At 52.8% G+C, this 26,036-nt stretch overlaps 2 protein-coding genes and 1 non-coding gene across 3 annotated transcripts in view; 2 read left to right on the top strand and 1 right to left on the bottom strand.

Annotated features, from left to right (window-relative positions):
* Positions 1–9,685, top strand: part of LOC101951318 (zinc finger protein 501-like) — a 35,330-nt gene extending 25,645 nt beyond the window's left edge. Inside the window, exon 2 of the mRNA XM_065570082.1 lies at positions 4,703–9,685. Within this exon, the coding sequence (XP_065426154.1) occupies positions 4,707–5,813 (1,107 nt within the window). The 5' untranslated portion in view covers positions 4,703–4,706 and the 3' untranslated portion in view covers positions 5,814–9,685. The remainder of the gene's footprint in view (positions 1–4,702) is intronic.
* LOC135976036 (nascent polypeptide-associated complex subunit alpha, muscle-specific form-like) overlaps positions 1–26,036 on the top strand; it is a 1,165,876-nt gene that overhangs the window by 358,043 nt on the left and 781,797 nt on the right. The gene's annotated exons all lie outside the window — the stretch shown is intronic.
* On the bottom strand, positions 20,991–21,109 carry LOC112061270 (5S ribosomal RNA). Its single transcript, XR_002890165.1, has one exon. It is a non-coding gene; the product is annotated as a 5S ribosomal RNA (ribosomal RNA).

Below are 26,036 nucleotides of genomic sequence, written 5' to 3'. Positions count from 1 at the left end.
TGGTTGCCAGTAGCCACGACCAGCAAACAGCCACAGGTGTCAACGGCCCCTCCCTAGTCACTGGAAGGTGATTTCTCCAGCATAGAGGGCCAGTTCAGCCTGTCGCCCAGGTCCCATTGGTGAGATTGGGCACTGGAACCCACACTGTCATCTGCGGCAATGCAGTGGCAGCACGGCCAGTGGCCAGTGCAGTGGCCTTATTGGAGCTAGTTTTAGTCATCAACGCCCTTCTTCCTCCCACTCACCTGTGCAACCTGGATCCGCCAAACATCTAGGGGGCCAAAAGCACTCATTTTGAGGGTCTGCTAGAGAGTGACGCCCCAGTCAGCCACGCAGCTCCTTCCCGCCTTTTCCTCAACCGCCTCTCTCCCTACCGTTCAGCCTGGTCGCAGGTTACGTTGGACTGCTGAGTCCTGGACATAATATATCATATTTACTGCTCTTCCCATCCACAAAACTTCTTACTCTTTCAAAGAAAACTAGGTTGGTTTGATATGATTTATCCTTGACAAATGTATGTTGACAGTTGCGTCTCACCTTATTTTCTTCACTTACAATTTGTTTGATTATTTGGTCCATCATCTTTCTGGTTACCAAAAATTAAGTTGACTGGTCTATAATTCCCTAGGCTGTCCTTGATCTCTTTTTGTAATTAGGTACTATGTTTCCCTTTTTTCAGTTCTCTGGGATATCTCCTATCCTTTGAGTCCTCAAAGATAATCATCAATGGCTCAGGATTCTCTTACACCCAAGAATAATTAAGGAACTGGCTGATTTCATCAGGCCTTCCTGACTTGAAGACACCTTCAATGATTATCTCTAATGATTCAGAGGTCTCTTCTGTCAGGTCCTTAATGAGCTTACATTGCAGCAAGGAAGATTTATGTTAGATATTAAGAAAAACTTTCTACCTATAAGGATAGTTATGCTCTGGAATAGGCTTCCAAGGGAGATTGTGAATTCCCCATCATTGAAAATTTAAAAAAACAGATTGGACAAATGTCTGTGAGGGATGGTCTAGGTTTACTGGGTCCTTAGTACATGGGTCTGGACTTGATGACTTCTTGAGCTCCCTTCGAGCCCTACATTTCTATGGTTCTGTGCTTTTTTTATGCTGCTCCTTGCTCTTTGGAGGAACTCCCCATAAGCATCCATAGGCCCCGCCCCGCCCCCACCCCCGCTCCAGCTCACCTCCACCTCCTCCACAAGCGAGCTGCCACATCCTGCGTCTCCCCCCTCCCTCCCAGCGCTGCGAAACAGCTGATTCGCGGGGCAGGGAGAGAGGAGGGGGAACGTGGCGCGCTGGGGGAAGAGGCGGGGCTGGGGTGGGGATTTGGGGAAGGGATCCAATAGGGACAGGGAGCGGAGTTAGGGCCGGGACTTTGGGGATGGGGTTGGAATGGGGGTGGAGTCAGGGTGGGGCCAGGGGCAGGGGCAGGGGGCCGCAGGCACCCGCCAGCACCGGAGAAAGTTGGCGCCTATGTAAGCATCCCCAGACCTACCTTGTTATCATCCTTCCCATCCCTCCATACAACTCCCTTGTTCCATGAAGCCTTCAAACATATGACAACGGTTAGGGTGCTGGTGTGCTGAGACCATTATTTATCCGGGTGACAAATTTTGTCTTGTTTCCTTGTGGTCCCCCTGTCACTATTCAGATCCTGTATTCATTGGACCTGTATTCCCCCTCTGTGGTCCAGCAAGGGCACCCACTCTCAGGCTGCCCAGCCAGCACCTCTCTTGGGTAGAAACCCACAACAGTCAGGAGGGAGAGAGATGTATATCCAGGCTGCACAGCTCCCTGCCTACCCTGTGAATTCCCCAGCAAGGCAGATCCCCTCAGCAGCCCTGCTTTGCCTTCCTTCCTGAGAGGCTACGAACAGTGTAACTGCCCCCTGCTTAACTTACCACACAGCCATTTCCCAGCAAACAATGAGTCTCAAGTTAAAAGATTACAGAGCGAACATTTAAAAAAGAATAGTAAAATCTATATGCATGCTAATAAGCTTACCAGAGATCACCCCTGCCCCACCAAGGGCTGAGGCACTGGAACAGACCTTCAAACCCCACCAAGAGGTTGTTGGGTTTTTTTCTGGTTGCAAGCTCATAATTGTTAGCTCAGAACAAGCATATCCATGCATCTGAGAGTCACTCTTTTATCCAGTTTGAGCCTCTAAACTTTACTCTTGGGTGTGTGCAGAATTTTTTTTCTCTGCAGAAAATACATTCTGCCAGAGATGTGCTGCAGTAGTACCTTTTTCCTACCTGGGTCTGCTGTGGTACCAGAACAGAGAGCAGCCGCTCTTGGCATGACCAGCTCCTGCTGCAGATAGGGAGAAGAGGCTGGGTTCCTCATAGTGCGCTAATTGTGGGGCTGGGTCAGGAAGTACTGGCTATGAAGGGATGGACAGCATGGGCACGTGGGGCTGCTGAGTGGTCAGACTGAGGTTCAGAAGACCTAGTGGGGAGGGACAGACTGGTGTGGGGCCTCAATGGGAGAGGGGGTTTAGGAACACATGGGGACAGGACAGAGGGGTTGCAGGGACACATAGGAATGGAGGAGGAGGGGTAGCTGAGTGGGTGTGTAGGGACACATGGGGATGGGAGGGGGTGGCTGAGTGGGGACACAGGGCCATATGGGGAAGTGGGAGGGAGTGCAGGGAGACCTAGGGTAGAGGAGAGGGTGGCTGAGTGAGATCGCAGGGCCACATGGGGATGGGGGAATAGGTGCAGGGACACATAGGGGAGTGGGGTGCCTGAGTGGGGGTTCAAAGACACATGGGGACAGAGGCAGATGTGCCTGACTGAATGAGAGAGAGAGAGACTAGGGGTCAGCCTGGGTCCGCATTGGGGAGGCTCCCTAACAATCCTCCCCATCAACAACTGTTCTATACTTCTCCCACCCGCCCCCGCAAACCCTCCAGATTAACATCCAGCCCCCTTCCCAGCAATTACTTTCCACTCCATCCTCCCCTCCATTACCCCTGATTCCCACAAGACTTTGCACTGCTTCTGGGAGTGCTGGAAATACATTTCTCTATTCTAGTTTAAATGAATTATTTCAGTTTTGTATTAATATCCCTAGTAATGAATCTTTTTGTCAAAAACCATTTACTTAACCTTTTTGTGCTCTGTATTGATAGAGAAATACTTGCTGACAGGTATTTTTAAATAAATTACCAAAATAATTGAAACTGGTGTGATTAAATTGTGTTATTTTCACAAAATATAAAGAATTCTAAAATACTGTGAGCAGAATTTTTATTTTTTTGGTGCAGAATGCTCCCAGGAGTAGAACTTACATTCATGTAATAGATGATCAGCGGGCAATGGTTTCTCCTCAGGGTGCAGCTTCCATAGCTTTGGTGTGGAGGTGAGACATTGCCTTCTCCTCCCCCCCATGTATTTCCTAGGAATCTATCCCACTTAACTTTATCTAGCACATTGTTTCAAAAAGTCCTTTGGTGCTCATAACACTTTCTAGGACTTTTGTTAGCTAGGTCCCCTCCCCAGAGATGTTACAGACCATCCTACAGTAATACATACACACTTATATTTTTAATACAATAAATTCCTAGGATACTGAAAACTTAATTCAGTAAGGTTTAAGTTAATTCAGTAAGGATGGTCCAGAATATTGCAGAAAATTGTCATCTCTGTCAAACCCATGTCTGTTTGTATCCATCCTTCTCTTGTCTTATTCTTAGATTCTCATATTTTGGGGCAAAGACTTTTTTGTTCTATGTTTGTAGAATGTCCAGCAGAATGGGATCCTTGTCCCATTTGCACTACTAGGTGTTATGATAACAGAAATCATAAATGATAATAATGGGGAGGTTGTCAGAAAGTGGGGAGAGGAAGATTTTGGGCAAAGAGCTCATGTGAGCCAGGAGTGCTGGAGGCACTAGTGGTGGGGATGCTATAGGAAGTTAGGATGCTGTGGAGGGCTGGAAGAAATGGAACTCAAGGATCTGGAAGGATTGCTGCTGGTTAGAGTAAGGGGAGCATAGGTACTGGGTAGCAGGTGCTCCAGGAAAAAGGGGTGCTAGCTATGGGAGGGAGAAATGGGACACATTTTTGGCAGGAGCTCTTGGGAATCAGGACCACAGAACAATTGAGACAGTGGGATTATGGGGTGAAAATGGCTGGGGAGCAGAGAATTTGGGAGCACTGATAACAAGGAGGGCTGTGGGCAATGGGAGGGGAGGAGAGAACACAAGGAGTGGCTGTTCCTTGGGTCCCAGGAGGCAGCGAAGGGTGAGATTAGTTAGAGAATGGTATGTGAGGAAGAGCCATTTCCCCCAGAGCTCAGAGGAAAGCGAGATCCTGAGAGGCAGCTGTACAGGTGAGTGATCATTAAACCAACTCAAATACTATCAGTTCCTGAAGGAAACAGCTGGGATTCCCAGCAAAGACTTGTGAGCTGTCTGAATTCAGGATTGTCTCCAGCAGGTGTCATATGCTCAGGACAGATATTGCTCATGGCTTCCTACCCATCCTGACTAACTCATGGCAGTAGCTCCCTCCATGAACTTCCTTCTCCCTGAGTGTTTAGATGGGAACTGGATGCAGAATTGATCCCCTACTCTCTCCTCTTTAAAGAAGAGTTTGGGGAAATTTTTTCCATCTCCAGCTGTTCTTTTGGTTTGTTCTCCCCTTTTCCATTCTGGTTTCTGAGGTTTTTCTTTCTCTGTCCCACCAGGTGAATGAGGATGGTGAATGAGACCATGGATCAGAATCCTCAGCAGGAAGATGAGGAGGAAGTGGAACCACATGGAGTGTTACTGCAAAGATGCAAAGAGAGTGTGTCCAGGAGTTGTGAGCAGGAAAAAGCCTGTGAGAGTCAGTACTGGCCAGAGAAGCAGCAGGGAAACCAACCAATGCAGAAAACTGGTCAATCTGTTAATTATCAGGGAAATCAGAAACACAACAAGAATACCATGGCCCAGCAGGTTATCCTCAAGGGAGAGAGAAATAACACATGCACTGACTGTGGGAAAAAGTTCAGTAAGCGAGCACATCTTATTATCCATCAGAGAAGCCACACAGGGGAGAAACCCTATGAATGCTGTGAGTGTGGGAAAACCTTCGCTCAGAGCTCAAACCTTACTACACATAAGAGAATCCACACAGGAGAGAAACCCTATGAATGCTGTGAGTGTGGGAAATCCTTCACTGATCACTCAACCCTTATTAGTCATCAGAGAATCCACACAGGGGAGAAACCCTATGAATGCTGTGAGTGTGGGAAATCCTTCTCTCGGAGCTTACACCTTATTCAACATCAGAGAATCCACACAGGAGAGAAACCCTATGAATGCTATGAGTGTGGGCAAACCTTCGCTCAGAGTTCACAGCTTATTAGACATCAGAGGATCCACACTGGGGAGAAACCCTATGAATGCTGTGAATGCGGGAAAACCTTCACGGGTAGTTCAAACCTTATTAGTCATCAGAGAATCCACACAGGGGAAAAACCCTATGAATGCTATGAGTGTGGGAAAACCTTCACTGATAGCTCAACCCTTATTAGCCACCAGAGAATCCACACAGGGCAGAAACCCTATAGATGCTGTGAGTGTGGGAAAACCTTCTCTTGGAGCTCAGCTCTTATTCAACATCAGAGAATCCACACAGGGGAGAAACCCTATGAATGCTGTGAGTGCAGGAAAACCTTTTCTCAGAGCTCAGCCCTTATTCAACATCAGAGAATCCACACAGGGGAGAAACCTTACGCATGTTGTGAGTGCGGGAAAACCTTTGCTCAGAGCTCAAAACTTATTAGACATCAGAGGATCCACAGAAGAGAGTGACCCCATGAATTTTATGAATATGGCAAGTTCTTATATCTGAACTCAGCCTTTATTTATCATTAGAGATACTGCAAGGGAGATAGACCATACAAACCCTGTCTAGAGCTGAGAAAATATTGTTTTCCTTTCACTAATTCTCACATAGTGAAATTTAAGGCATAATTTGTGTCCCTGTGATCTTTCAGTTCCCCCAGATGAGTTGTCTGCTTTTCCCTGCTGTAGCACATCCTCCCTTGGGGAGAATCCCAGAGTCTTTATGATCAACTGCTTTGTTCTATGTTGTGGAAGTATCCCTCAAACAAGAATGTCTGTCAACTCCAGGTGGGGGAACCAGGAGTGACCTCAACTAGGGACATGGAGGTTTAATGTACTTGGGCCTTGATTCCACTAGGATTTAGCTAGCTTCAATTAGCGGTCTTGATATAAAAACAAAGTTTTTTTTCAATTAAAAAGATAGTCCATTTATAGTGGTTATGGTAATTTAGCAAATTTTGTGAAGACTTGACATAACATCCATCACTTTTCCTAGTGTAAACAAATTTGGTGCATCCTATATATACTTTTCCTCCCACTGCAAAGCAATTGTTGGTCACCACATTCCCCCACTATGGACAGATTGTCTGATTCCCAGTTGTTTTCACATTGCACTGGGTTCTGTTGAACGTTTTTGTACCATTTTTCTCATTTTAAATGTATATAAATATAACAAAGAGAAGGAGCAGGATTAGGGATAGGAAAATAAGTTTTTTCAACCTCCGTGACACCTGAAGAAGAAGTGGTGAGTCGCAAGGATTCCCCCTTTCCGAATTACTCCAGCAGTGTTTTTCTCTTTGAGCCAGAATTTATGTTTTCCACTTTCTACACCTCCACCTCACTGTGTCTTATGATTCAGTGTTCTCAGCCCTCTGCTTGGGAATAACACTTAGATTTGATCCTAAAACATAGTGATTTAGGGCCTGAGATGAAAGTGTCACAGACCTGGAAGGGGAATTTGAATGGATCTCAAATGCAGTATAATCATTTGGAGTTCAAATCTCAGTTTCCAACTATTGGCAAAGCCTCTTCTCAGATTTTTCCTATTGAGATGGAATTGTTTGCAGATGGAGAGGTTGGTTTTTTTCCCCATTATGATGATGCTAGAAGTTTTGTAAATGATACAACTCAATAGTAACGAGTGAAGCAGGTTTCAATGGATCAGAAGAGAATGTAATGGGAAAATCTCTTGTCTTGATTCTGAGTCATCACCTTTAACTTGCTCTGGAATTTCTAGTTATATGAAACTGGATGTATCTTATACCTCTCTCTGTTGTGGGTTTTTCCTCTTTTTTGAGGGCCATTTGGTCCCATAACCAGATATTAGTTTGACTTGCCTGACTATAGCTCAGATTGATTGGGGACTTTGACAAAATGACAATTTATTCAAATAGTCTTTTCTTATTTTATTTTTGCTTTTCCCTGCCCCCTCCATGATCAGATGGAGAAACTTCAAGTGCAGTTCAATCAAACAGGAGAGAATACTCCGAGCTTTTGGACATGCTGCCAACTGTTTTTACATCTCCCATCTGAAATGGTGAACAACAGCACACCCCAAATTGTGCAACTAACTGAAATAACTGGATACAATCAGAGTGTTGTTTAGGTCAATATTGTCTCACATGATTTGGGGAGAGAAGTCCACAGTAAGTGACTAGGAACTAGGCAAAAGGTACATGTGTTTGTTTCCCAAGGCAATTCTGACCCAGGCTCTTGTGACCGACTATATCCCAGTGCTCACATCCTACACACTCTTGCAGTAATTTTAGTACAAGGCATGGAGACATTACACTCCATATCCTTTATGAAAATATACTTATGATATGGATATGACATAACTGAGATATACTTTCTGCAAGATGGCTCATGGAAGATATCATTTGATAGGTTATGATTTACTGAATGTGATTATCCAATGTGTATGCATGTATCATTTCTGTATCTAAAGTTAGGAATATCAACTATGTAATAATTACAACTGGGAGTGTATTGGGAAGACACCCACCAGATGATAGGCCATCAGATTTGATGGGCCATTAGGAAGACACAAGACTATAAAGATACTAATCTCTCTCCTTCCTGGGATGTAGCTGTGACAGTGCTAGATCAGGTGGTCTTGTTTCCTGATACTAAACACTATCTTGGACTTCTTGTAACTTTCCACTACAAGGAGAAGGAGTGTCAAGTTTGGGAAACAAAAGATTCCTGGTTTATGTAAATCTTAGGGAAGGGTGGGGAGGAGGGCAAACGAGACTCTCCTCCATTGCCTTCCCAAGAAGGAGGACTGCTGAAAGTACCTGGAGGAACAAAGGAACTGACTTGAAGGGAAAGGCAGGGGAGAGTCCAGACTGAGGCAGGGTTCTGGTCTGTAAGAAGAAATAATTGAGACTCTGAGCTACAGAAACTCTTCATCCTGCCTAATTCAACATTTAGGGTAAGAAATTACATTCTGTATCCTGTTTCTTTAGTGAATCAAGCTTAGTTTGCGTATTTTGTTTTATTTGCTTAGTAATCTGCTTTGAGCTGTGTATCTCTTATACTCACTTAAAATCTATCTTTCTGTAGTTAATAAAGTGACTGTAAGAGATAGGTAATCTGCTTTGAGCTGTTTGCTAACAAATAAACAAGAAACTGCAAACTAAGCCTAATCTACTAGGTAGATAGGATTTGAATTAGCAAGTTCTCACCCTGACTGATGATACAAGCAGTCCACCAAGTTTCCATACACAGGTTCGAATCTCTTTAGCCTGGGACCAGCACTTCCCCCAGTTCAGTCTTTTTTCCTCAGATGTTTCCAAGAGTTCTCTTGTGTGGGGAGTGAGGCCCAGAGATTATGTCACTCCTCATTTTATGTAGTTTTTCCATATGATGGGAATCCTTTGTTTAAAGCTAAGTTCACAACCCAGTTTGTCGAAAAATATAGGTGCCAAAATGGAGCTCAGTGTCATGTGGTCTGGTCACATACCCTTGCCTGCCTTGCTGAGTCATAGCAGACATTACTCATAGACTGGTGCCTTTTCAGGAAGGCTAAACCCTTCCATGCACCATTGTCTTTGTTGATGAGCCATCACCACTTGTCTAGCTTCTACATTGTTGTGCCTAAAAGGCTAGTTCTGGATGTTACCCAGAGTAAGCACATTTGAAATACAGATACCTAGTCAATATTCATAACGCCAGATACAAAAATGATACATGCATACAAATAGGATAATCATATTGAGCAAATCATAACTTTTCCATAGATACCTTACATGGCATATTTTGTATAAGATGCATTATAACTATGTCTTAATCATATAATGATACCACTATGATGAATATGGGGTGCGGTGTCACAGTGGTGAAGCCTTGCAAGAGACAGGCTCTGAGCAGAAGTCAAGCTCTGCCTGCATGCAGGCGCTCAAAATCTGTCAAGAACAGGGATTGCATTGCAAAAACATACACATTCCTGAGAAGTGTTAGGCACAGGACATTCACACAAACACATTCCAGAAGGATGGTACCAGGACCCCCTGACCTCTCTTAAAGATACGGTCAGGATGACAGTGTGATGTATAGAGATGTTTTGATTGAACCAACATGTACAAGATAGAGTGGTTACTGACCATGTCAGAGGGGCAGTAACTGGCTCGTCAGAGGGGCAATATGAAACTTGTTTGTATCAGTGTACAAAATAGTCTCAGATGAAGTGTCTTTGGCCAGTCTAGGTGAAGTGGAAAGTCCCACCACTGACTGAGCTGGTCCATTGTGATGAGCATACATGTGGTAGTGGTTCCTGTAGAGTCTACAGGATACTAGGACTGTGCTTCATTAATAATAAAGTTGGCTGGGTGCTTTCACATTCACTACTAAACAGGTCTGTGGTGATGGGGCAGTTTGATTGGAACCTGATGTACAGACTATTACAGTGTGAGAGGCAGCCCAGGTTGGTGCATTTGGAGGACTCAGTGGTCCCACACTCCATGGTGCACCCCAGGGACCCTGTCACAGTCTTGTACTCCCCAGCACACTCCTGGACAATTCAAGTTCATATAAAGTCCATCGTTTCATTAATGGAAAATTATGGGCACAAATCTGGTTATCTCCAAGGGAGTTTCCCAAACACTTCAATCCAAACACACTCATCTAGATAAAACAATAAAACAAGTTTATTAACCACAGAAAGGTAGATTTTAAGTGATGACAAGTAATGAGGCATACAAGTTAGAATTCTTTAAAAAGAAAGAAAAGGTAAAAAATAATGCCTAACATAATAAGCTAAGTGAATTCAAAGCAAAAGGTTTCTCTCACCATATGCTTTAGCAGCCTTGCTGGCTGAAAGATTCTAGCCAGGACCCCTCCCCAAATTCAGTGGTTCCTTGTCCTTCCAGGTGTTGTTACCATAAGCAGAGAGAAAAGCGGGAATATTTTGAGTTCTCTGTCCCCATGACATTAATCTGTTTAAAATATTACCATGTAGATTAGGGGGTCTCAAACTCAAATGACCATGAGGGCCGCATGAGGACTAGTGCATTGGCTCGAGGGCCACGTCACTGTCACCCATCCCTTGCTGCCCCTGGCTCTGCCCCCACTCTACCCCTTCAATGAGGCCCTGCCCCGCCCCACCTCTTCCTTGCTCCCATTCCAACCCCTTCCCCAAAGTCCTCACCCCAACTCTGCCCCCTCCCTGCCCCCAGGGGGTGCAGGAGGGATGCGGGGTGTGGCGGGGGCTCAGTGCACAGAGTGCAGGAGGTGTGCAGGGGGCTCAGGGCAGGGAGTTGGTGTGTGGGGTGCAGGAGGGGTGAGGGGTGTGGCAGGGGGCTTAGGGCAGGGAGTGCAGGAGGCGTGCAGGGTGTGGCAGGGGTGTGGGGTGCAGGAGGGGTGCAGCAGGGGGTTGGGGTGCAGGGAGGGGCACAGGGGGAGCATATTAGCACCCTCATTTAGTATCTGGAGTCTGTTTAGAAACAAAATATTTCCCTGAAGTCATTCCAAACCCTGTATTCAGCCATAACGTTGGGAAATATGTAACACAGCAGTGTGTTTTTTTCCCATGTAGCCAGCCCCCGACCCGGCACCAGCCCCCAGCTCTGCCCCCTTCCTGCCACTGCGACCCCATCTCACCTCCTGACCCTAGCTGGGCGTCCCAGGCCCTTTGTAGCAGGGGGACGTCCAGGAGAGTCTCCTTGCAGCCATGAGGGGGTGTCTGGTGGGTGCTGTCACCTCTGCCAGAGACCACCAAGAAACCCACTAGCTTCCTCCTCATGCTGAGAGGGGCTCCTACTTTGTGACTTGGGTGGGAGATTCCGTGATGTCACAGCCCGTGGGGGGGAGGGGTTCAAATCACGAGTCTGAAGTGGAAGGGCAACCTCCTACTCCCACTCAGGTTCCGCTAGGGGGCTGGGCTGGGATCTCTAGGGAGGGAGACACAGGAAAAAAACAGCCACCACTATGGAACCCAGGAGTCCTGGCTCTCAGTCCCCTGCTCTCACCTCTAGACCCCCCTCAGCTCCCAGAGCCAGTTATAAAACCCAGGGATCCTGGCACCCAGCCCCCACCCACTCTGACCACTAGACCCCCACTCCCCTTTTAGGCTCACTGCCTTGTCTATCCAACCATCCAGCCTGTCCATCCCTTTGCTGCAGGTTTTTGAGGTGTCACCTCTGCTCTGCATTCCCCCACTGCAGTTCAAGGCCTTCCCTCCCTCCAGCCACATATCCTCTTCCCCTTGTGCTGGATCATCTGCTTGGCCCCCCACCCATTCTCGGGGTGCACTGTGTGGTGTGGCTTGGGATTGTGCAACGGCCCAGCACCAGGGAATGCAGAACGGAAACCACAGGCCCGGCCCCACCCTACCGTAGCTGCCCTCCAGGTGCATTGCAGCCCAGCACCCTGCACCTGTGCCCACCTGCCCCACAGGGGTGAACTGCACCCCCCGCCACACTCCGCAGAGGGGAGAAGGGTCAGGCCATTTAGGATGGGGAAATTGCCACCTCTTTTTCTCCACAGCCACTGCCTATGAGCAGGATTCCTCCTCCTACTTCCTCCTGTGCCTCAGTGCAACTAAATCTCCACACCTAGACAGCCGGTCCATCCACTACACCCCAATCCTCCATGCCTAACCCTCCTGCACCTGGCTCCATAGAATTAAGTCTCACATATCTCTTGTGCACAGAGAGTCTTGGCCCCCCTCATTGGGTGACCTGAGTCTGAGAAACATAGTTTCCATCTTCTCTAAAGAAGTACTTGGAGAGCTTTTTCTTGTGTGGCCTAATGGCTAAGGCATCTGACTTCTGGTCAGGAGATTGAGGGTTTGAGTCCCTTCGTGGTTGTGCTTGTGCCATTTTCCATTTGTGCTGAAAGTCCTGCTCCCTTCAGGTCTGGAACCTCTTCTTGGCCGCTCAGGCCAATGTTGTGGCTTTAGCTAGAGCCCCGGGAAGGAGTTGGGGTTTGGGTGTCACAAAGGCTGGGGCATGAGCCCCACGTGCTTCCAGTCTAACCTTTGCCATTCCTGACTTGCCAAAGAAAATGGGCAGCTGCCCAGGCTAGCGTGTGGAGCAGTTTCCCTCATCCAAATGTGCGCCTGTCCCTGTGCTTGAGGGGACTTGCTAAATAGCGCGTTGGGAGCCTGGGTGTTTCTCTGCTTCTCACCAGCTGGGAAAAAGCCTCTTGGGGTAAAATCTCCGGCCCACTGCCACAGTGAGCACCTTGAGTGGGAACAGTAAGAGGCCCCACCAAGGGTGCTGGCCCTGCTTTCCTACTGTTTTCTGATGTTGGCCCCAGAGCATCAAGCAGCCACCCTGCATGCTGGTCTGCGGGTGGCCTTCAGTGGGTGTTTGGCATGGCAGGGAGCAGGCTGACCAGGTGTCTTTGTGGCTGTCTGCTGGCCATGCATAGGCATGGTCCTTCCCTCTGAACAGCCAGAAATGCAGTCAGTCTGTGTTTAGATAGTAGAGACACAGGAGAGTTAATGAGATTGAAAAGACATGAGAGGGCGAGAAAAATGGAGAAAGGACCTATGAAGACAGCACACACTACAGGGATACAGCCTGGTTAAGGGATGTGGAGGCAATTGAAATGTGCTTGGGAGGATGGCAATGAGGGATTGAAAAAATGTTGGATTCAGTGAAAGATGAGACCAAATAAGGAAGCTGAATGGAAGCTGAATGGCAGCTCCACATAGGGTCATTGGGATCAAACACCCCACCCATGGGCACCTCGAACTGTGCTAGACCCAGAGAAAAGGCAAAGAGGGATCCATCCCCGAATGATCCTCTTCTGGGAGAAGACCCCCTGGATCATTAGGACGTGGGCTGGGAATGGAGTGGAAGGTCCCTCAGCACGAGGAGAGAGAAAGGCCGCAGAGCTAGGGACACTTGGCAACACAAGTGAAAGGGCGTCACACCCTGCAGCAGCAACAGCTGGGGGCTGCAGGCTTGGCCTGAGCTGCATTGGCAGCAGGACAGGAGGCAGGTTAGGACTGAGATCCCTGGGGAATGTCTCCATCCTCATCTGGTGTTGGTTTAGATATAACCACTGATGCAGCCTCTGCTCCTGAGCAAAAGCCCTGGAACCTCGGTAGAAGTGGGGGAGCCACGAGGCCCTGCCCTTCTCCAAGGCCCCACCTCTCCTCTTCCTCTACAGGCCCTGCCCCCAGCCAGGACAGAAGCTGAAGCCAGGCCATGGTAAAAGCCAGCTAGGGAGCCCAAGCCACTATAGGGAGCTCGAAACCCTCCACCTGCCCTGGGTTAGGGGCCAGGGTGCAGAAGCATAGGTGCCGACTCTGTGGGTGCTCCAGCCCTGGAGCACCCATGGGGAAAAACTAGTGGGTACTCTACACCCACTGGCAGTCAAGCTCCCCTCACCCCCATCCCACCCCCTCACCCTCCCTTTCCCCTGAGCGCGCTGCATACCAGCTCCTCCACCTATCTCCCTGCACTTCCCACCCGGCCACCACCAAACAGCTGTTTGGCCGCTCCGAGAGGGAGGCTGAGGAGTGGGAACATGGTGCGCTCAGGGGAGGAGGCAGGGGAGAGGTGGGGCCGGGGTGGGGATTTGGGGAAAGAGTTGGAATAGGGGCAGGGAGGGGGCGGAGTTGGGTGGGGACTTTGGGGAAGGGGTGGGAATGGGGGTGTTGCAGGGGCGGGCCCTCATGGAAGGGGTGGAGTGGGGGGCGGGACCGGGGGCACTCAAGGGAAAGAGGGGAATTCAGCACCTATGTGCAGAAGAGCCTGTAATCATAAGTTGAGGCAGCCAGGAATGCAGCTGTAAGTCAACCCAAAGGCTGGAAGGCATCTCTAGCTCAACTCTCAAGTTCAATAGCATGGGGCCATCTGGAACAGAGATCTCCCTTGAGTGGGCATGAGTAGCCAAGCAGGAGGGAAAAGAGAGACTGTTGTCCAATTGGGATGCTGAGCAGCAGGACCTCCAGGGTTTCGTAGCAATCTGACACAGTTCCAGAAGATCCAACCAAGATCTGAACTGGGATTGCGAGATTCAGAGGCTGGAGGGCTGACCATTACACCACAGGACCAGCTGGTGCTGGCTTTTCTCTAGAACACCTGTGACTACTAGTATTCAGATGGCAGACTTGTCCACTGCACTCCTTCGTTCTCTCCAGCTGCTCCCTCCCTCGAGACCCTTTCTCCTCCCCCATCTCTAGTTCTTGTCTCTGCTTTTACCGCCCCCCCCCCTTTGTTTTCTCAGGGACCTAGCCCCACATTGCTGTGTTGTCCACTATCCTGTTTAACTTCCAAATCAGCTGGGCCTGGAGCACATTCCCAGGAAGTTCTCCCCTAGGTAGATAGCAGTGATGTCTGATGTGTCCTCATGGGGAACCAGCTCACAAAAAAAGAGCCAGGAGCTGGTCCCAGTGCATCCCCCATCTGCTGTGTGGAGAGAAAGTCACCTCCAGCCCAAGGCCCAGTTGCAAACCGCTTGCTGAATTACGGGCTGTCTTGGAAGCCCACTGCACAATGCTTGTGCCCACAAATCCATATCCCCAGCCATAGGGGTACTTCAATATAATCTAAATAAGAGACAAGGGGAAGGTGCAGACAGGGTTAAAACCTGTGGCGCGTATGGCCCACCACATGCATTGGCCTCCCATCAGGCAGGGGACTTATAGGCCCTATATCACCTGCACCATATAGCCTGGATCTCTGGTGCCCCCAGAGCCAACTGGATAGCTGCTGTTGCAGTCCCTCTATGGAAGAGTTGGGAGCCATATTCTCCAATGGCAATATTTCAGAGGTGGATACAGACTCTATGACTCAGAAAGACTGGGGCTTGGCTCCGCATCTCCCCTATCAGAGCAAACAGAGGCTGAGGGGGGCACAAGAAGGGCAAAAGGTGACAAACAGGAACAGGAGAGACATTTTTCTTGTTGCAATTCATCAAAATCTCATCCCTGAAAAGCTCCAGCCGGGGGAAGCTCAGCCCACCAACCACTCAGTGAGCTACATGGATAATCCTGCCCCAGGGACTGAGGGCTGATAGAATAGAGATATTCAGGCTGCCTGTACAGGCCTAGACTTGAAGATCTTAGGTGTATTTTTATCACTTAGCTAGTGACAGGGTATAAAACAAAGAATCAAAATCACAGTCCGCCTGTGTCTGGGCCTTCGCTCACTAGGAGAGTCTGAGGCCTTTTTCTTAGGCTAAGGCCTTTGGCTAAGCAGCAGGGGCAGCCATAAACTGGGAAGCGAACAGTAACATCCTCACATCCCTAACCAGTCACACTGAAATAAGGTGGTAATGGGCTGTTAGGAAGACGATCCTGTCCTGATAGTGCCCATCACCACCAGATAAAGAAACAGATCTTAAGAGAGCATCTTAATGGTTGTGGCTGTGAAACCGTCATTTCTGTAGGTTTTATCTTTATGGCCCCCACTTTTCTTTTGTCAATCTGTCTGGTTCTCTAGTTGTTTCTGTCCACTGTTTAATTAATTTTGCTAGGTGTAAGTTAATTAGGGTAGTGGGATATAATTGGTTAGAGAATTATGTTACAATATGTTAGAATTGGTTAGTTAAATTTCAGGAAAATGATTGGTTAAGGTGTAGCTGAGAATATTACTGTATAAACTGGGATCAAACAGGCAGTGGAAGGGGAAATTGGAATCATGTTTGTTAAGTGGGGGGGATGGGAACAGGGAATAGGGACACAGGAAAGGCCCTGTGGCATCAGAACTGGGAGGGGAACCCTGGGGAACAGACTCTATTGGTGTATAAAGATAAGCCTGACTGGTGTGAAGGGTTTTGGAAAATGCTTGCTTGGAAACTAACCCCGGTAAACATCACATTGTCTGCACTTCGGACTTCTGGTCTTTTGCTGCTTGCTGTCTGAGTGACAAGAACCAGGGAAGGGGGTGGGGCAAGCGAAAGCCCTCTAACAATGGCTACCTTGCTCCTCTCCTGCCCCAGGCTCAGGGGTCCAGGATCAAAAGATGGGCAGGACTCCAGGCTCTGCTTGAGGGCTCCTGGCACAGGGGCTGGTGGGGGAGAAAGGATTGTAGATTCTCACCTGCTCTCTGGAGAAGAGGTAATAAGTGAAGGGGGCATTTTTGACTCCTCCCCTGTGTCAGAGTATCTCTACACTACGAAATTAGGTCGAATTTATAGAAGCTGGTTTTATAGAAATCGGTTTTATACAGTCAATTTTGTGTGTCCCCACATAAAATGCTCTAAGTGCATTAAGTCGGCGGACCGCGTCCACAGTACCAAGGCTAGCGTCGACTTCAGGAGTGTTGCACTGTGGGTAGCTATCCCACAGTTCCCACAGTCTCCGCCACCCATGGGAATTCTGGGTTGAGATCCCAATGCCTGATGATGCAGAAACAGTGTCGCAGGGGGTTCTGGGTACATGTCGTCAGGCCCCTCCCCCTCCATCACAGCAATGGCAGATAATCGATTCACGCTTTTTTACCTGGGTTACCTGTGCAGACAACATACCACGGCAAGCATGGAGCCCACTCAGTTCAGCTCAGCTCACGGTCACCATATGTCATCTGGGTGCCGGCAGACGTGGTACTGCATTGCTACACAGCAGCAGCTAATTGCCTTTTGGCAATAGACAGTGCAGTATGACTGGTAGCTGTCATTGGCTATCTGGGTGCTGGCAGACGTGGGGCTGCATTGCTATACAGCAGCAGCTCCTTGCCTTTTGGCAGTAGATGGTGTATTACGACTGGTATCTATCGTCGTCGTATTCCTCAGTGAGTTCAATCAGAGGCACCTGGGCAGACACGTTTTGTCTCCTGGAGACTCAGTCCTGCCGGCAGTCCTATTGAACCATCTTGATGATGATGGCTAGCAGTCGTAGTACAGCATATTCTGCCAAGCACTCAGAAGATGCCGATGGCTATTAGTCATGCTGCACCGTCTGCTGCCAGCTTAAGATGTAAAAAATATGCACCAGATTTGTTCTGTATTTATTTCCTTCCCCCTCCCTCTGTGAAATCAATGACCCAGGGTTTTGAGTTCAATCTTTGGGGGGGGCATTCTGTGTGACAGTTGTTTGAGTTTCTCCCTGATGCACAGCCACCATTGTTGATTTTAATTCCCTGTAAGCCGTGTTCTCACTTGCCCCTGCCTCCCTCCCTCCCTCCCTCCGTCAGATAATAGTTTCGCGCCTTTTTTCAGACCAGACGCCATAGCACTGGGATCATGGAGCCCGCTCAGATCACCACGGCAGTTATGAACACTATGAACACCACGTGCATTGTCCTGGAGTATATGCAGAGCCAGAACATGCCAAAGCAAAACCAGGCGAGGAGGCGATTGCAGCGATTGCAGCACGACGACGAGAGTGATGAGGAAATTGACATGGACATAGACCTCTCACAAAGTACAGGCCCCAGCAATGTGCAAATCATGGTGTTACTGGGGCAGGTTCATGGCGTGGAATGCCGATTCTGGGCCCGGGAGACAAGCACAGACTGGTGGGACCGCATCGTGTTGCAGGTGTGGGACGATGCCCAGTGGCTGCGAAACTTTTGCATGCGTAAGGGCACTTTCATGGAACTTTGTGACCTGCTTTCCCCTGCCTGAAGTGCCAGAATACCAGAATGAGAACAGCCCTCACAGTTGAGAAGTCAGTGGCGATAGCCCTGTGGAAGCTTGCAACGCCACAGAGCTACTGGTCAGTCGGGAATCAATTTGAAGTGGGCAAATCTACTGTGGGGGCTGCTGTGATCCAAGTAGCCAATGCAATCAAAGACCTGCTGATATCAAGGGTAGTGACTCTGGGAAACGTGCAGGTCATAGTGGATGGCTTTGCTGCAATGGGATTCCCAAACTGCGGTGGGACGATAGACGGAACCCATATCCCTATCTTGTCACCGGAGCACCAAGCCACTGAGTACATAAACCGCAAGGGGTACTTTTCAATGCTGCTGCAAGCCCTGGTGGATCACAAGGGACGTTTCACTAACATCAACGTGGGATGGCCGGGAAAGGTACATGATGCTCGTGTCTTCAGGAACTCTGGTCTGTTTCAAAAGCTGGAGGAAGGGACTTTCTTCCCGGACCAGAAAATAACCATTGGGGATGTTGAAATGCCTATCGGTATCCTTGGGGACCCAGCCTATCCCTTAATGCCATGGCTCATGAAGCCATACACAGGCAGCCTGGACAGTAGTCAGGACCGGTTCAACTATAGTCTGAGCAATTGCCAAATGGTGGTGGAATGTGCATTTGGATGTTTAAAGAGCGCTGGCGCAGTTTACTGATTCAGATAGACCTCAGCGAAGCCAATATTCCAATTATTATTGCTGCTTGTTGTGCGCTCCACAATATCTGTGAGAGTAAGGGGGAGACATTTATGGCGGGGTGGGAGGTTGAGGCACATCGCCTGGCTGCTGATTACGCGCAGCCAGACACCAGGGCGGTTAGAAGAGTACAGCAGGGCGTGGAGCGCATCAAAGGAGCTTTGAAAACCAGTTTTGTGACTGGCCAGGCTACGGTGTGAAACTTCTGTTTGTTTTTCCTTGATGAACCCTCCGCCCCCGCCCTGGTTCACTCTACTTCCCTGTAAACTAACCACCCTCCCCTCCCCCCTTCGAGCACCGTTTGCAGAGGCAATAAAGTCATTGTTACTTCACATTCATGCATTCTTTATTAATTCATCACACAACTAGGGGGATAACTGGCAAGGTAGCCCGGGAGGGGTGGGGGAGGAGGGAAGGAAAAGGACACACTGCAGTTTAAAACTTTAAAACTTTAACACTTATTGAAGGCCAGCCTTCTGATGCTTGGGCAATCATCTGGGGTGGAGTGGCTGGGTGGCCGGAGGCCACCCCACCGCATTCTTGAGCATCTGGGTGAGGAGGCTATGGAACTTGGGGAGGAGGGCTGTTGGTTACACAGGGGCTGTAGCGGCGGTCTCTGCTCCTGCTGCCTTTCCTGCAGCTCAACCATATGCTGGAGCATATCAGTTTGATGCTCCAGCAGCCGGAGCATCAACTCTTGCCTTCTGTCAGCAAGCTGACGCCACCTATCCTCTTCAGCCCGCCACTTGCTCTGCTCAGCCCGCGATTCATCCCACCACCTCTCCTCTCGTTCATATTGTGCTTTCTTCCACTCTGACATTGAGTGCCTCCATGCATTCTGCTGTGCTCTGTCAGTGTGGGAGGACATCTGGAGCTCAAAGAACATATCATCCCGAGTCTGCCATTTTCTCCTTCTAATCTTCACTAGCCTCTGTGAAGGAGAAACATTTGCAGCTGGTGGAGGAGAAGGGAGAGGTTGTTAAAAAAGACACATTTTAGAGAAGAATGGGGACACTCTTTCACGATAAATTTTGCGGTTCACATTACACAGCACATGTGCTTTCGTTACAAGGTCGCATTTTTCCTCTTATATTGAGTGCCTGCCGGTTTGGTGTGAGAGATCACTCACGCAGTGCCAGGCAAGATTTCGGCTTGCAGGCAGCCATGGTAAGCCACAGTCTTTTGGCTTTTTTAACCTTCTTAACATGTGGGAATGATTTAAAACAGCAGAGCCCTCATTTCCAATACCAAGCACCCATTCGTTTGGCCATTTAAAATGGGTTTGCAATGTAAAACGAGGGGCTGCAGTTTTGGGGTTAACATGCAGCACAAACCCAAGTACTCCCCCACACACACCCAATTCTCTGAGATGATCACTTCATCCCTCCCCCCCACCGTGTGGCTAACAGCGGGGAACATTTCTGTTCAGCCGAGCAGGAACGGGCACCTCTGAATGTCCCCTTAATAAAATAACTCCATTTCAACCAGGTGACTGTGAATGATATCACTCTCCTGAGGATAACAAAGAGAGATAGGGAATGGATGTTGTCTGTATGCCAGCAAACACCGGGACCATACGCTGCCATGCTTTGTTATGCAAAGATTCCACACTACGTGCTACTGGCCTGGCATGGTAAAGTGTCCTACCATGGCGGACGGGATAAGGCAGCCCTCCCCAGAAACCTTTTGCAAAGGCTTTGGGAGTACATGAAGGAGAGCTTTCTGGAGATGTCCCTGGAGGATTTCCGCTCCATCCCCATACACGATAACAGACAGAGCGACTCCAAGCGAGTCCGTCCGTGGCCCTGGTTCTCCCCCTGCGGCTTTGGGGGCCCTGGGTCCCCGCTGGAGGAAGCCACTGGGCTCTGGACACCTGCCGTCCGTCCCGCCTGGCCAGGCCTCGCCTGGGTGGCCGCGGGGGGATTCGGGGCGGTCCTGCGGGCCGGCGGCCGGGAGCAGGGGCGGATGGGGGGGGCCGAGCGTGTCGGTCCCAGGCCCGGGGTCTCCCAATGTGGCTTTGGGGGCCGTGGGTCCCCGCTGGAGGAAGCCACTGGGCTCTGGACACCCACCGTCCATCCCGCCTGGCCAGGCCTCACCTGGGTGGCCGCGGGGGGATTCAGGGCGGTCCTGCGGGCCGGCGGCCGGGCACGGGGGGGGCCGGGAGGGTCCGGGCCAGTCCGCCCCATGCCCGGGGTCTCTCCCAGCGGCTTCGGTGGCCGGGGGGGTCCTCCGCGGAGGAAGCCGGGTGGGTGTTGGGGGGAGCTGGACCCCAGGCGCCCAGACCCGTGACCTGCGGCCGCGACCTCCGACTCGGCAGGAGCGATGAGGAGCTTTCCGGCCCGTCCCCCCCTCTCCTTCCTCTCCAGAAAAGGAGAGAGAGCTGGCTCGGACCGGGAAAAGCTGCCTACGACACCTGGGATTCCCAGGCGGTCACCCATCCAAGTACTAGCCAGGCCTGGGACGGTTTACCTTCCGAGATCGGACGGGATCGGGGGCGTTCGGTCCGGTATGGCCGTAGGCACCCGGCTCCACGCCTCCTCGCCCGCTTTCCCCTGCCGACGCCCGGGCCTGCCGCACGGTGAGCCCCGGTCGGACTGACCCCTGTGGCAGGGCCCCCGTCTCTCGCAGGCCCGGTCCTTTTTTCCTTTTCAAGCTCCAGGGCCCGGGCTGGCCGCCAGAGCCCCTCCGCCCGCCCGCCCGCCCTCCCCGGCGTCGGGGAAAATATTGTCCCGGACTTCCAATGCGCGTGATCCTGTCAGCTGGTGGGGGTGGGGGGGCAGTCCCTCGCTGCGGCTGGGGAGGGTTAGCCCAGGGCGGCTTGCCTGGCGGCCAGGTCCCGGTGGGCCCGATTCATTCCCCCCCCGCCACCGAAAAATTTTCAAAGTCCCCTCTTGGCCACCTGGTCGTCCCTCGGAGAGCCGGGTCGGCGGCAGTGGTGGGTGTCAGGCTTTACATCCAGCCTCCGGAGGGTGCGCGTCCTTGGAGGTGATGCAGGCACCGCAGAGAGGCATCCTCCGAGGCAGGGAGCGGAGCACCGAGGCTGGGGAGAGGGGAGCAGGAGCCGGGGGCTGGGGGTGCGGGGCGTTCAGGACAACCGGTCAAGCCCCGGGAAGCAGCTGTCAAATGTTCAAAGTCCCCACTCGGTCACCAGGTCTACCCCAGTCTAGCAATGGGGTTGACCTGGCTGATGGCCAGTTAGTATCAAGGTAAACTCACCATTGTCCACATGAGGGCAGCTCTCAGGCCGGCCGGCTGCGGCTGACTCTGGGGCGGTGCCCGGTCCCGGCAGCGAGGGGCGGGGGGCGTGGAGCGACACGGGGCTAAGCGGCCCCGGGGTTGGGGGCGCCTCCTGCAACTTTGGGGGCCGCGGGTCCTCAGTGGCGCCTCGGAGGCGTCGGGTTCCATTTTTTTCCCCCCAGACTTCCAGGGGCCTGATCCAGTCGGCCGGGAGGCAGTCCCTAACTGCGGCCCGGGAGGGTGAGCCCAGGGCGGGCTGCCTGGTGGCCGGGTCCATGTCTCTAGTGGGCCTGATCCTTTTTTTGCCTTTTCCGGCTCCAGGGCCCGGGGTGCCCGGGTAGCCCTCCGCGGTGGCGTCGGGCAAAATGTTTTTTACCAGACTTCCGTGGGCCCTATCCTGACAGCCGGGAGGCAGTCCCTCGCTGTGTCCGGGGACAGTGAGAGGCTTGGACACCGGGTCAACCCGGAGGAAGAGGGCTGAAAAAAAAAAAAAGTTTTCCAAGTCCGAAAAATTTTCAAAGTCCCCTCTTGGCCACCTGGTCAACCCTTTTGGAGCGAATGGGTTGACCTGAAGGCCGGTCGTCTTGCGGATGTCCGGAAGGGGTCGCCCCACGCCGTCTCGGCCGACCGTGGGAACCACGAGGCGGCACGCGATTCCAGGTTCGTACCGCCAAAGGCGGGGCTTTGGCTTTTTCTACCTGTCTTTCAAGGACTGTGTGCGGAGATTTCTGAGGACAGGTTTTTCAGAGCCTGTGAGAACTGGAGCTCAGCCTAGGGGATCAATCCGAGTATTGTACCCGACCCTGCCCGGCGGACGGGCGGGGGGGAAATGGGCACGTTTGACGGCGGAGGGCAGCACCCGGCCCTCCGCCGAGACGGCCTGCTTTTCCCAGCTCTTAGCTCCCGGGCCCCGCAGCGGCCGGGAGCCGAGCTCTGAGTGTCGGCGCCCCCCGGAGGGAGGGAGGCCCGCTCCTCTCGCGCCCGCCGATCGATGTGGCGCTGACGTTCGCGACGTGAAGGGCCCTTTGCGGGCCGGCACCCCAACCACGGGGCCATCCGGTGTTCAGGCGGATCGGGACCCTCTTCCTTTTCGCGTGCACGGATCCAGGGACCCATGGGGACTTCCCTCCTCAGGGCGGCCTGGGCACGTGCCCGGCCCTTCGTGCGTGGGGCCATCTGGCCGAGATCTCCGCCCAATCCATTCCCGCCCCGCCACCCAACGGTTCCCCGCCCCGCCCCCGCAGCTGGTTCGGACCCTGTTCCGTCGCGCCGAGGCAGGCGTACCCCGGGGGGAACCGTCCGAGTCCCCTCTCGGCCACCAGGTAAACCCCGAGTCGAAAGGGCTGAAAAATTTTCAGTCCCCTCCCGGGCACCAGGTCAACCCGTGGAATCCAACGGGTTCGCCTGCTGGCCGGTTCGCTTCCCGGCCACCAGGTCAACCCGTAGGTTGCCGACGGGCATACCCAGTGGCCGGTTTGCTTTCCGGCAACCAGGTCAACCCATAGGTTTTAACGGGCATGCCCGGTGGCCACTTTGCCGTCAACCCGGATCTCCCTCCATCCCTGGGCGCCCCGCCTCCTCGGAGGCGTCACCCCACTCCGAGGGCAGCGCGGCAGTGGTCCTGAGGAACACAGGGGGGGGGCTTAATAGTCGAGATGGAGCAGGTCCCGGAGAGGCTTAATAGTCGTCCCCCCGGGCGCTCCAGGGGGAAAGCTTAATAGTCTCCCCCCGACAGTGTGTGTGTGTGGGAGGGAGGCTTAGCAGTCTTCCCCCAGGCGGTCCGGTGGGGGAGGCTTAGCAGTTGTCCCCAGGGCGGTCCGGGGATCGGGGGAGGCCTCACAGTCGTCCCTCGGAGAGCCGGGTCGGCGGCAGTGGTGGATGTCAGGATTTACATCCAGCCTCCGGAGGGTGCGCGTCCTTGGAGGTGATGCAGGCGCCGCAAAGAGGCATCCTCCGAGGCAGGGAGCGGAGCACTGAGGCTGGAGAGAGGGGAGCAGGAGCCGGGGGCTGGGGGTGGGGGGCGTTCAGGACAACCGGTCAAGCCCCGGGAAGCAGCTGTCAAATGTTCCAAGTCCCCACTCGGTCACCAGGTCGACCCCAGTCTAGCAATGGGGTTGACCTGGCTGATGGCCAGTTAGTATCAAGGTAAACTCACCGTTGTCCACAGGAGGGCAGCTCTCAGGCCGGCCGGCTGCGGCTGACTCTGGGGCGGTGCCCGGTCCCGGCAGCGAGGGGCGGGGGGCGTGGAGCGACACGGGGCTAAGCGGCCCCAGGGCTGGGGGCGCCTCCTGCAACTTTGGGGGCCGCGGGTCCTCAGTGGCGCCTCGGAGGCGTCGGGTTCCATTTTTTCCCCCCCAGACTTCCAGGGGCCTGATCCAGTCGGCCGGGAGGCAGTCCCTAACTGCGGCCCGGGAGGGTGAGCCCAGGGCGGGCTGCCTGGTGGCCGGGTCCATGTCTCTAGTGGGCCTGATCCTTTTTTTTCCTTTTCCGGCTCCAGGGCCCGGGGTGCCCGGGTAGCCCTCCGCGGTGGCGTCGGGCAAAATGTTTTTTACCAGACTTCCGTGGGCCCTATCCTGACGGCCGGGAGGCAGTCCCTCGCTGTGTCCGGGGACAGTGAGAGGCTTGGACACCGGGTCAACCCGGAGGAAGAGGGCTGAAAAAAAAAAAAGTTTTCCAAGTCCGAAAAATTTTCAAAGTCCCCTCTTGGCCACCTGGTCAACCCTTTTGGAGCGAATGGGTTGACCTGAAGGCCGGTCGTCTTGCGGATGTCCGGAAGGGGTCGCCCCACGCCGTCTCGGCCGACCGTGGGAACCACGAGGCGGCACGCGATTCCAGGTTCGTACCGCCAAAGGCGGGGCTTTGGCTTTTTCGACCTGTCTTTCAAGGACTGTGTGCGGAGATTTCTGAGGACAGGTTTTTCAGAGCCTGTGAGAACCGGAGCTCAGCCTAGGGGATCAATCCGAGTATTGTACCCGACCCAGCCCGGCGGAGGGGCGGGGGGGAAATGGGCACGTTTGACGGCGGAGGGCAGCACCCGGCCCTCCGCCGAGACGGCCTGCTTTTCCCAGCTCTTAGCTCCCGGGCCCCGCAGCGGCCGGGAGCCGAGCTCTGAGTGTCGGCGCCCCCCGGAGGGAGGGAGGCCCGCTCCTCTCGCGCCCGCCGATCGATGTGGCGCTGACGTTCGCGACGTGAAGGGCCCTTTGCGGGCCGGCACCCCAACCACGGGGCCATCCGGTGTTCAGGCGGATCGGGACCCTCTTCCTTTTCGCGTGCACGGATCCAGGGACCCATGGGGACTTCCCTCCTCAGGGCGGCCTGGGCACGTGCCCGGCCCTTCGTGCGTGGGGCCATCTGGCCGAGATCTCCGCCCAATCCATTCCCGCCCTGCCACCCAACGGTTCCCCGCCCCGCCCCCGCGCCTGGTTCGGACCCTGTTCCGTCGCGCCGAGGCAGGCGTACCCCGGGGGGAACCGTCCGAGTCCCCTCTCGGCCACCAGGTAAACCCCGAGTCGAAAGGGCTGAAAAATTTTCAGTCCCCTCCCGGGCACCAGGTCAACCCGTGGAATCCAACGGGTTCGCCTGCTGGCCGGTTCGCTTCCCGGCCACCAGGTCAACCCGTAGGTTGCCGACGGGCATACCCAGTGGCCGGTTTGCTTTCCGGCAACCAGGTCAACCCATAGGTTTTAAAGGGCACGCCCGGTGGCCACTTTGCCGTTAACCCGGATCTCCCTCCATCCCTGGGCGCCCCGCCTCCTCGGAGGCGTCACCCCACTCCGAGGGCAGCGCGGCAGTGGTCCTGAGGACCACAGAGGGGGGGGCTTAATAGTCGAGATGGAGCAGGTCCGGGAGAGGCTTAATAGTCGTCCCCCCGGGCGCTCCAGGGGGAAAGCTTAATAGTCTCCCCCCGACAGTGTGTGTGTGTGGGAGGGAGGCTTAGCAGTCTTCCCCCAGGCGGTCCGGTGGGGGAGGCTTAGCAGTTGTCCCCAGGGCGGTCTGGGGATCGGGGGAGGCCTCACAGTCGTCCCTCGGAGAGCCGGGTCGGCGGCAGTGGTGGGTGTCAGGCTTTACATCCAGCCTCCGGAGGGTGCGCGTCCTTGGAGGTGATGCAGGCGCCGCAAAGAGGCATCCTCCGAGGCAGGGAGCGGAGCACTGAGGCTGGTGAGAGGGGAGCAGGAGCCGGGGGCTGGGGGTGGGGGGCGTCCAGGACAAC

This window comes from Chrysemys picta, chromosome 16, assembly GCF_011386835.1.
Source record: "Chrysemys picta bellii isolate R12L10 chromosome 16, ASM1138683v2, whole genome shotgun sequence".
In the NCBI taxonomy this organism is placed as follows: domain Eukaryota; kingdom Metazoa; phylum Chordata; order Testudines; family Emydidae; genus Chrysemys; species Chrysemys picta.
The sequence above is the reverse complement of the archived record's forward strand: the minus strand, read 5'-3'. Positions and strand labels throughout refer to the sequence as shown.